This window comes from Phaseolus vulgaris, chromosome 8 (assembly GCF_051622355.1).
Source record: "Phaseolus vulgaris cultivar YP4 chromosome 8, ASM5162235v1, whole genome shotgun sequence".
NCBI lineage: Eukaryota > Viridiplantae > Streptophyta > Magnoliopsida > Fabales > Fabaceae > Phaseolus > Phaseolus vulgaris.
Genome location: NC_143505.1, coordinates 3,913,057 through 3,925,456, shown reverse-complemented (window position 1 = coordinate 3,925,456; position 12,400 = coordinate 3,913,057). Strand labels below are relative to the sequence as shown.

The 12,400-nt window shown below is 25.6% G+C and overlaps 1 protein-coding gene across 1 annotated transcript; it reads right to left on the bottom strand.

Annotated features, from left to right (window-relative positions):
• Positions 1-6,894: 6,894 nt before the first annotated feature.
• LOC137825505 (putative auxin efflux carrier component 8) lies at positions 6,895-10,475 on the bottom strand. The gene is made up of 6 exons (XM_068631185.2): positions 9,867-10,475; positions 9,211-9,385; positions 9,032-9,117; positions 8,747-8,904; positions 8,575-8,651; positions 6,895-7,139 (listed from the first exon to the last, which is right to left on the bottom strand). Exons 1-6 carry the CDS (start codon positions 10,381-10,383, stop codon positions 7,073-7,075), a joined length of 1,080 nt encoding a protein of 359 aa, XP_068487286.2. The 5' UTR covers positions 10,384-10,475; the 3' UTR covers positions 6,895-7,072.
• Between the last annotated feature and the right edge of the window lie 1,925 nt (positions 10,476-12,400).

Here is a 12,400-nt window from a genome sequence, read left to right as displayed (position 1 = left end):
TCTTTTCTTTTTGGAAATGTTTTTTAAAACAAAATTTATATTTTAAACTACGTTAGAGTTAAAACGTTAATTGTAAGAAATATATTAACATGTCATGATATTTTTACTGAAATGATTATTTCTAATTCAATTACAAAATGTATATAACTTTAAAAACACTTGTTTTATCTCTTTTAAAATTAAAAAATAAAAATAAAAAAGGAAATAAACTTAAATTAATAAATTATATACATTAAAATAAAAAGTGAATTATTAAAATTAGTTTTGATATAAGATATTTATTTCTAATAAAAGAATTGGCTAGCCTTTTATTATCAAACTCAAACAACAACTTTATCAAAATTATAATTATTATTAAATTCAAGTCCTTTCTACTACTAGTATCAAAGTTCCAAATTGGTGAAAATGATTATCAATTTTGATAATGATAAAATCCACTTTGTATGGGAGAATCCTTAAGTGGAGATAATCCTTCAACCAACCAACATTTTTCCAATAAATTTGGAAATATATGAAAAATTTTGGGACTTGCAAAGTCATAAAGTCATTTGTGTTTAATTCATACAAGATATGTTTAGGATTCTAACAATTGACACTTGTAACTTTTGTGGTTGATACTAAGTACGAAAAGTTGGATATTTGATACAAATTAATCACTAAGAGATAATGTTAAAGATTCTAATGACACCACTGAATAAACTTCGAAAAATAATCTTGTTATGAATGAATAAGATATCACTTATATGAGAAATGACAATATGGATAAACCTAAACCTCATGCATATAATTTTGTTGATTTTTTTTAAGGACTATTGTTAATATCTCTCGTGATTTGATAAGTATGCTAGTCTTGGAACCCATAACAAGTTTGGATGAATAAGGGGTGGTTAACCATGAACTTACTTTTGCTATAAAAAAATTATACATTCATTCTATTAAGTTAAATACTAGTACTCATTTGGCTAAGATATAATAGAATAAGACTGGAATGAAGGATTCATAGTTTAAGTACATTCAAACTTTTGTTAGACTTTCTCATTGACTATCTCATAAAGAATTAGCTTTAACACTAAATAATAGTTTTAATGACCTAAACAATAGGATTATGAGTCTCCTATATTGGATGTAGAATTATCGGAATGTGCCTCTAAAGTTCATGGTATTTCCTCTAATCTCAAAGTTGAAGGCAAGATTGTCTTTGAGTTTTAGGATGACAAAATGTTGGAGGAAGAGGAAACCATGAGTGAGCAAGAGGATATAGAAGATGGTGGCACTCTATTTCAAACCAAAAAAAGCATCGTAAACCTACAAAAAAGACAACAAAAGCTCCTAAAAAAATTGCTAAAGATGATGAAAAAAAAGTTATCCATGACCTTTAGTGAACTGTTTTGGTATTTTGATTGCTTTGCTAGGAATACTCTTATAATTATGGTTTTAAATATCTCCTCTAAGCACAAACATGACTTGTGTTGTTGGTAGTAGATATGACATGATGCCTATATAGTGTTGCACTGGTAGGTTACATGTTTATTTTATTGTATAGGATAATTTTTTATTTTTTTATCTCTATAATAACTGTTTTTCTCCATAAAGGAAGAACATTCTTGTTGTTGAGAATTTTAAAACCATTGTTTTTTTAGTTGTGGTGGGCTTAATCTGCTCTCAGAAGAGTGCTCAAGCATTGTTTCCCTTTTGTTATAAATGCTATTAAGCTTCTAGATAGTGTTGACATTATGATTATTGTATAGTAATGATATGTTAACAACCTACATCAGATTACAATTAAAAAATAATAATTTATTGTTGAAATTGAGCAATTTTAGAATTGCATGGCCAAATTACATTTGTAAACTAATGTACTATTTTCTATTTTTTTTTTATTTGACGAGATATATCAAGTTTTTTTAAAAAAAAAATCTATAACCTTTGATGTATTTCGTGATGTTTAATATTTTTGGAGCTTTCAATGTTGTTATTGACATATTTAAATGTAGAAGAGAATTCAAATGCTACTCCTTAATGGAACGATATTAATACTTACGTCTTTATGAATTCTAAACTCTTCCATATCTTTTTGGGAAGAAAAGATAATAAATGTGCATATACATTTTCTAATATTGATATTTTAAATAGATTGTCTTTGTAGTCTTTTAAATTTTAAGTTTTATTAGCTGCTTATAATATTTTTTTTCTTTCGTATTAAATGATTAATGAAACTTTAATATTCCAATTTAATTAAAATGTTAAAATTTGATAATGATAAATCTAACTTAATTTAATAAAAAAATCAATATCAAAATTATAATTTTGTCACTCACAATTATTAGATAAATAATTTTAAGTAAGTTATAAATAATCTCTTTAAATTATGATATTTTTCAAATCATTATTTTATTTTGTAATTGACATTGATAGATTTAAATTATTCACCGGACATTACACTAAGTTATATTTTAAAAAAATTATTATTAGTATTGACTTTATTTAGTGTCAATCTTAAAAATGAATACCACTGAATTGATTTTAGAACTCATGTCTTATTCAAGGTACAAATCTAATGCTATTTAGAATGACAATTTGTTTTCTTTATAAAATCAATTTTTGGTCAAAGCTAAATAACCATTATATAATTATTCATTTCCATTTATAAGTGAAAAATCTCAAGGATGAAACTTTTATACATTCATAGTTCATTATAAACAATCACTATAGTTTGTGATTGAAAAATAAATATCAAATAAGATAATTTACTTAAATAGTTATATACAGAAATAGATTTTAGGAACAATATTAATTAAAAAATAGTATTTTTAGTGTTTAATCAAATGCAAAATAAGAATTATGGAACGAAAACCAAGAGATAGGTTTTATTGAATAATTTACGTGTAATCAACGCCTCATTTAAAATAATAATAATAATATTCAAAAGATCTTAATAATTATTTTTTATCATATATATCAAATATGATATATATTTTTAAAATATTTATTTATTAAAAATTTAAGTTATAATATAATTTATAATAAAAATGTTTATTCATTATAGTTTTCAAATATATTAAATTTATATTTATCTCATGAATTAAATAAATTAAAAACTAGTTATATATTTAATATATTTATTAAAATACATGTTTTTATTAGTATATATTAGTATACGTTTTGAATTTTACTAATTTTAAATGTATGTTTTTAAAAAATAATAAAATTGCGTTATGTATATATTAAAATTAATAATATAATAAAACTTAATAATATTATTAGATTGATGATATGGTACATTTTAATATATACAATGGTCTAATATTATTTAATGATTACATAAATTCTAGAGCATTTAAAAATAATAATTATAACATTTTAATGCATGTATCATATATATTTATTAAAATTAATAATATACTAAAATTTAATAATCTTATTAGATTTGATTATATATTACATTTAATATATATAATGATTTAATACCATTTAATTATTACATAAATGATAGATTATTTAAAAAAAATAATGTATGTATCATGTATATTTAATAAAATCAGTAATATCACTACTACAAGAAAAACATGAAATAGAAACCAATTTGTAGAAACCAAAATAATTAGTTACAATAGTAACTAAATTAGAGACCATTTTAGAAACTAAAAAGAAATTTGGTTTCTAAATTAGTTTCTATTATTTGCTATTATTGTTAAATAGTTTCTAAATTGGTATCTAATTAGCAACCAAATATTTTGCTACCAAATTTAGAAACTAAATAATTGGTAGTTAAAACTTAGTTGCTAATTAGATACTAATTTAGAAACTATTTAACAATAATAGAAAATAATAGAAACTAATTTAGAAATCAATTTTTTTTTAATTTCTAAAATGGGTCTCTATTTCATGATTTTTTTTAACGTATACTAACATTTAATAATATTATAAGAGTTGACTACACATTATATTTAATATATGAAATTATTACATAAAAGCTACATTAATGATATTAAATATAGTTTATTACACACATAAATATACCACTTTCAAATATGTTTCATGAGCATTAGTAATTAAAAGAAAAGTAATTAATGTATAACTAGTATTTTATCTTATGCATTACACAGAATCATTATTTATTTTGTATAATTAAATTTAATAATAAGTGAATATTTTAAACACAAATTATATTTTAGATTTATCACGCTGACATATATATATATATTAATAACTATTAGAATTGAAATTAAAAACAGAAATATTAAAAATGATTAATTAAGAGAGTAACTCAATGATTTAGACCTCAGTTTAATAAAGATAATTTTTAAATAAAAAATAGAAAGTTTATAAATAAAATATAGATTTTTTTTTATTAAAAAAATATTTTTCCAAAACTCGTTTTATATTCAATCTTTCTAGATTTGGGTTGTAGTTCAATCCTTATTTCACTTTTCTTCTCTTCTTTAGGATGCTTTGTAAGAGAAAATGTTGTTGGTGTATGATTTGATATTTAGAAATATGTCAGTAGTTGGATAGGATTTATGGAAATACCAAAAAAATATTTTGTTGATTGGCAATCTGCTATATGTAAAATGAGTTAATATTAATATGTAAAATGAGTTAATATTAACATGTAATGAATGCATAATTATTTAGATGTGAGAAGAATTTGGTAGTTAGATTGTCATGTATGTTAAAGTTGATAGGTATATATTTGCATTTGATTCTTGGAGTAATGTTGATATTGTGATTTATTTGGAGATGGTTAATTATATAATTTGTGTTTTTTGAAAGGGTTTATGTATAATTTGGAAGTTAAAATTGTAGTTAAATTTTATGTTTGAGAAATGTTGATCTTGAATGTGATATTACTTAAACACTAATATATCATTAAGTAATGTCTAAACGATATTCAATAATTTCTTGCCCCTTTTGTTGGGTTTTTCAAGGGGGATTCATAAGGGAAATTTAGTACCAACGAGCTATAAATCAATCTATATAAGAGACCTAACATCACCTTTTATCCAAAACATTAATACAATATTTTTGTGAGTTTTCTTCCTCATATGTTTCTCAACATTCTCATTTCTACTCAATGTGAGACTTAAACTTACCCTTGAATTCTTAACAATATGTCCCTCAAGTATCTGAATTCCTTCCACATTGTTTAAGCCTAACCTTTACCTGTATCGTCATTTATTTTAATGGGACATGCTTGTTTGAAACACCTATCAGGAAGGCTTTCGATGCAAGGAATCCACAAGCCTAAGATTCTTCACTCATTCTCTAAGTCGATCACCAAGATGAACCATCGGCTCTGAAATCACTATTGGTTTTTTGAGGGGGGATAAATATTGTTAGGAATCCAAATGTGAGTCTGAGTCTCACATTGCCTTAAGGTTTTGGGTAGGAGGTGACATAAAGTCTCTTATATGGGTTGCCTTATGACACATTGATATTGAATCTCCTTGGCGAATCCCCTTCAAAAGACCCAACACCTTTCACTATTGCTTGAGCAACGGGATGACCACTTAAGCAATAAGGTGTATAGAGTAACAAATGATCACTTTCTAATTTCCAACTAGATGACAAAAAACTTTCATCAACTTTCACCTCCTTATATCTTAGCTTATATGATTTAAGGTTATAAGTAGAATTTGAATATCTCATATCTAATTCTCCAACTTGGTAATCACATTATACTTTCCCAAATTAGTGGTGCCTCCCGACTAACTATTAGTTTTTACATAATACTACAATCAACTCATCAAAATCAACCACATTTCATCATATAACTTTATTTTAATACAATAAATTAAAAAAAAAATTATGTATCCTTTAAAGACAAATTAAAATAATGAAAATGAAGGTTAAGATTAAGATTAAGAGAATCGCTTAAGTGAAATGTCATCGCTTGATTGATATTCTTAAGTTGAAGAAATAGTAGATATAACATTGTACTTGTTCACATGATAGATTGTCACTGAAAATAGACTATTTCTTGAGTAATGACACTATTGTTTAAGCGACTAACAAACGCTTGAATGATAATATGCAATTATCAACATCCAGAGAAAAATGTTTTAATAGAATTACCAAAACCTGAAGCCATTTTCATACTTTTCTTTATCGATAAAAAATGAACAAAATTAAATGGAGCATTTGAGGGATACTTTAACCCTTATACAAAAAAAAGGCTAAAAACAAGAGTGAAATAAAAAATGACCACCAACATAACAACACAAGAGTACAACTATTAATATGTTATACTCCCTGTACATAGTTTGGCTAGTACAACAACTTACCTCATACCTACAAACATAACATATCTCATAACCCCACACAACAAAACTCATAACAATAACAAACAAATGAAAGCTCACTACTCTCGTATATTCATTTTTTACTGATAAAAAAAACAAAAACAAAAACAAAACCCCAATCTAATATAAGTGTGTGCATTTATTTTAGCATGAATATATTTATTCTTAATTATAATACCCCTTCCTCGTTTCTATTTATTTTTTAAAAGTTGAAGATAACACTAATTATTTACCTGAAGTAATTTTTTTTTGTCTTTAATTAATTTTTATTTATATATTTATTGTGAAATAAAAATAAAATGATAAAATATGTGTTCTATTTTAACTACACACTTTATTAGGATAAACAAAAATTATTTTATATTTTTTATATAAACATTAAAATATAGATAAAAAATAAATAATATTTTCGATTTTCATTAAAATATTCCAGCTAAAAGTTTATCGAACTTTTGCAGAATAATAATTTGGTTTACTCATTATATTACATTGACTTGAATTTTGGTATTAAAAAAAGACTAATATAACAACTCCTTGTTTTTTTGTTTGTTTGAAGGAACTAACAACCCTTATTTTTGTACGTCAAACATTCATGTAATGATATATAGAGTATATTTATTTATTTATAAGCAACCGAATATTAATTAGCCTTTGGTGATCTCGCATGTTTTGTAATTACAATGAATCAATATTGTAGTAAATTTAGAAGTATATTTTAAAATTGTTTTAACAGCAATCTAATGCTGCTTTATTCTTGTTCATAGCATAATTCAAATTGCTAAGAGGAAGTAGAAGGCTAATTCCACTGGCAAGGCAATGAGCATTCCTAACAAGATCCTGTCACCAAAAACAATAACAAAAACATCAAATGTCTACGCCTCTCTACGTTTTTTTAAATAAAAATAAAAAAATAAAGGAAGAGAAAAAAAAATGTCAATATTAACTAACTTTTTATTTTGACCGTGTTAAAGTTTTATATTTACACCATTTAATATTTCTTTTGAATGTAAAACTAATCTTGAATTGAAATTTTTACGAAATAACTGAATTTATAAAATGTTTTGGAAAATATTAATTAGTACTATACTGTCTTATTTCACTTAGATAAATACACTACAAGAAAATTATGAAATAAAAACCAATTTTTAGAAACCAAAATAATTAGTTGCATTAGAAACCATTTTAAAAACTAAAAAAAATTGATTTCTAAATTAATTTCTATTATTGTTAAATAGTTTCTAAATTGATATCTAATTAGCAAGATTTTTACTATTACAACTAATTATTTTGGTGTCTAAAAATTGGTTTATATTTAATGATTTTTTTTAGTGATATAATATATATATATATATATATATATTAAAATATAAATGTCTATTACTAAATAACTTGCCAGAAAATGTTTTCAAATCATGTGAAATTTATACATGAGAGAGATAAAATATGAAAATATTCTATAATTTAATTGCTTAAATTTATATTTTATACAAAAATATATTAAGTGGTATACTCGTAAAAGTTTGACACTTATAATATTATATATATATATATATATAATAAACTTTTCCAAATGAAAATTATAACATTTGATCATATTAAAATATACATTAAATGATTATACAACTAACAGCCATAATTTTTAATTTTAACAATTCATATATATATATAGTCAGATTTGTAAATTTCAAATCATTATATATACACTACAAAAAAATCATGAAATAAAAACCAATTTTTAGATACCAAAATAATTAGTTACAATACGAACTAAAATAGAGACCATTTTAGAAATTAAAAAAAAAATTGGTTTCTAAATTAGTTTCTATTATTGTTAAATAGTTTCTAAATTGGTATATAATTAGCAACTAAGGTTTTAGATACCAATTATTTAGTTTCTAAATTTAGTCTCTAAAACCTTGGTTGCTAATTAGATACCAATTTAGAAACTATTTAACTATAATAGAAACTAATTTAGAAACAAAATTTCTTTTTAGTTTCTAAAATGGTCTATAATTTAGTTACTATTGCAACTAATTATTTTGATTTTTAGAAATTGGTTTCTATTTCATGATTTTTTTTTAGTGATAAGTCAAGTATATATAAATTAATTTTTCTGAACAAACTTTTTGATAGATATTTTTAAGAAAAAAATGAAAATAAACATATACACGAGTTAAAGTTAATTTTCAACCATTTAGTCTAGTATTTACAAATAAATTTATGCAAATAAGTATATTTATGTTTATATATTAAGAGATATTTGAATACTTACGCTGTGCTTAAAACGGCTGGATGAACATTATATTCTTTGGCAAAAACAAAAGGAACAATTCCTTGAGGTAGAGCTGCCTGCCACATGCAAGATCATGATCATGATCATGCAAACTATTTACTTTTAAATTACCTGAAAAGTAGAAAAACAAAATTAAAGGAAAAATCATCACCTGAACAATTGTCACTTTAAACAATGTGTTTCTTAGTCCTATCAGAAGAGAAGCCACTGTCATCAGACCAGGTCCAACCACAACTTTCAGTCCTATTGCCACCATTGTCATCCTTGGCCCACATGCTATGATGCTGGACTGTGATGCCATAAACAAACCTATACCAATCTCCATCAATAAATGTAAAAAAATTATACCCTTTAAATGCAATTTTAGATTTGCATGTTCGATTGTGTCAGTTAATTAATTAGTACTTCATATCACGAAACCATGGATTTTGCTTACCTAAGCTGAACATTGCCATGCCAAGACCTCCATTGGACAATATTTCTATTGACTGAGTAACAACTTCAGGCATGTGTAATCCCCACCTGCACAAGTTAACCTTATTTGCCACCTTAAGGAAATCAAATACAATGATCTTGGTCTGAATTGAATGGCATGAACAGACATGTTATAATTACCTGAAATGTATGCTTGACCAAATAAAACCCACTAAAGTTGCATAGGTATTAGGATTTTTTATTAGCTTCTTTCCCACTTTGGCAAGAATGGGCAAGACCTTCAGCTTCCTTTTTGTTCTAGGGTCTGCGTCTTCTTCTCCTTTTGATTGTACCTCACGATCTCTGTCTGTTTCTCCTTAAAGACATTTAAAGGAAACAAAAATATTACACCATTTTCATTTCTGGTTCAGTTTTATGGAAATATCTGTACTTAAGTTTCACATCATATGGCATATGCTATTTTGAATCGCAATCAACATGATCTGACATATGTGTTAGTTTGATTTATATGTTGCTACTGAGATATAAATTTCCTAACAAAATTGTACTTAAATATTCAAATGGCACCTAATGAGGAGGGAGAGAAAGAAAGGACAGCATAGAAACATGGAGACATTTAAAATATAAAAAAAAAAGATTTGTAGACGCTTTAATATAAAAGAAAAGAAAGAGAAATATATTGAAAGATATTAAAATGTAATTTATAATAAGCATTAATGAAATATTTGAGATATTAAATTTATGTTTTGCTAAGTTAATCACTATTTGTTTTACGTAAATTAATCACTCTAAATCTCATTCCTTACAATGAAAATTAACCAACTATAAACACCTACCAGCCGAGCCTTGTGGTGGTGGTGCAGCTGCAACGGGCCTGGTGTTGACAGCATCAAGTTCATAAAGAAACAACAACAAATTGTACCAGATCATGCTCTGCAAGAAAATAATCTGTGCCAGGAGAACAACTGCTTCACCCTTATACATAGCTTTCATCAGAGGGATTCCAAGAATCAAAGTGTTGGGGAGTGTTGTTAATGACAAACCCGTTATGATCCACTTTAAACCTCCTCGGCCACTGATCTTAGTGATTGCTATTAAGACTAGAAATGCAAGCGATTTCTGAACAAAATCCGCATATACGAGTTTGAGGCTCATGTCATAGATGTTGTTAGAGGAAATGATTTGAAATGACAAAAGGGGGATGGAGAACTTTGCCACAAATTTGTTTATGCCTGAACATTGATCTGGTGTGAAGATCTTCCACCATTTCACAGAAACGTAGGCCAGTATCATGGTCACATATAGTGGAACAGTGGCTGCTACCACATGATAGGCATCTGCTAGGGAAATCATGATGGCTAGTGTAGGAAGATTTAGGATCACCTACACCTTATTAAGCTGCCTTACGTGCTTTTTAGGCTATTTTGTCCATCAATATTGGCTTAAGAAACTTCTTCGGAGGCTTTCTTCTACATATTCAAAAAGACAAGATTCAGATATTTTTATTGCTGTGTTTCAACAATAATGTAAACATTTATTATGATAATAGCAGTGTAATTCTAATTTTAATTGAAAAATAATATCAACATTCAATTCTTACAAGGAACTACATCAGTGTTTTTGTATCTAAAATGAAAAGCTTGGGATTGAATTGCTAATTTTAGCAGCTTCTTTCTTCTTCCCCTTTTCCCGAAAATGAACCTTAGCGTAATAGTAAGGTTGCTGCTTTATGAACTTTAAGTCACAATATAGTTAAGTATTGAAAACAACATGTTTACTTTGAGTAAGACAGCATATAATTATCATCTTAGGTGTGTCGTCTGTTGGATAATTCTTTCTTGTTTTTTCTTCTTTTGTTAAACTTGGTTATCATCAATTTGGAGTTCCCAACTTCGTTTATTCTTCTTTTAAACTGTTATATACTGCATGTCTGTTAACGCCTCCACGGATAGATATCATGAATCTGATGGGTTTTTTGGTGCCTGATTTCATCACAATTATGGTTAGAAAAAGAGCTTAATGATGAAGAAAGTGAGGGCATTTAAGTCCTCTTGAAATATATAATAATTAGATTCCAATTTTCTTCTTGGCATAGTCTTTCGGTTCATAGGTTCTTTAACAAAGCAGACCTAGACAGTGTATGCTGACAAATACGCAAATCACTATCAGAAGACAAAATCATGATATAGTTCAATTATTTTTTAATGTAAAAGAACATAAATTCAAGTGCCCTATTTTTCGTTTCAGTTTGTGTTCAGCCTTTGTCTGTTATGTTAATCTTCACTCAGAAACATGCAAAAATTAATCTTGGGTTTACACTACTGTCATTACGTAACCAAAATTTTAGCTTAAAATTTTCTATATTGATCTTGAGACTTCCTTTTTCTATAAAATATTTATTTAAAACTTTTCAATGCTAGGAAGGAAGAATAAAGAAGTTAATTGGAAGTTAAGTAACTAAGGACTGTTAAGAACTGTGTGAAGAAGAATACTTTCCAATTTTGGTCAAAAGTGCTGCAGCAGGGAATTTACTTTCCAAAAACGTGAGTTTTTTGCCATAAAAGACCCATCATCTCTTTCTTCATGTTGTCTTTGTAAGAGAATATAAAACTCAATCCACCAAGGTCATTAAATTGTATTTTCATGGAGGGACGATGCTAAACTGAGATAGAGTAGAAAGATTTTATACTAAATTCTAATGGATGGGTAGAAACATAAATATTCTTTTGTTTCTTTTTGTCCACTAAAAGTGTATTTAAAATATTTAGGTTATTTTAAGAGTGTTTATTTAATAACAAATATTCAATCCATATATTAGCTATTTTTTAATAAATGGATATTCACTCTATTTATTAAAGCAAGTATATCATAATGCTCAACACTACATAAATAATTATGTAACCATTTGAAGACTTTTACCCTATAATTGATACATGTTGGATGATTGATTATTCATGAATTTGTTTTATTGTTTTGATAATTGGAAGAACTGGCTAGATTTTATCATGGATGAACGAATTATGGTTAGATGTGTGTTGTAATAAAAAAAAAATCATGAAATAAAAATTAATTTTAGAGATAATTTTAGAAATTAAAAAAAAATTAGTTTCTAAATTAGTTTCTATTATTGTTAAATAATTTCTAAATTAGTATATAATGAACAACCAAAATTTTAACTACTAATTATTTAGATTCTAAAATTGGTAGCAAAAACCTTAGTTACTATTAGATATCAATTTAGAAACCATTTAACAATAATAGAAACTAATTTAGAAATCAAAAAATTTTTTAGTCTCTAAAATTGTTTCTAATTTAGTTACTATAACAACTAATTATTTTTTGTCTCTAAAATTGATTTCTATATCATGAT

What these genes read in the sequence shown, in the direction of transcription:
- LOC137825505 (XM_068631185.2), bottom strand. Translation starts at nt 10,383, where the DNA reads ATGATTTCCCTAGCAGATGCCTATCATGTGGTAGCAGCCACTGTTCCA. An exon ending in ACCACCACAAGGCTCGGCTG is followed by an intron (nt 9,386 to 9,866) that starts GTAGGTGTTTAT and finishes AATGTCTTTAAG; the next exon opens with GAGAAACAGACAGAGATCGT. An exon ending in CATGGCAATGTTCAGCTTAG is followed by an intron (nt 8,905 to 9,031) that starts GTAAGCAAAATC and finishes AGATTGGTATAG; the next exon opens with GTTTGTTTATGGCATCACAG.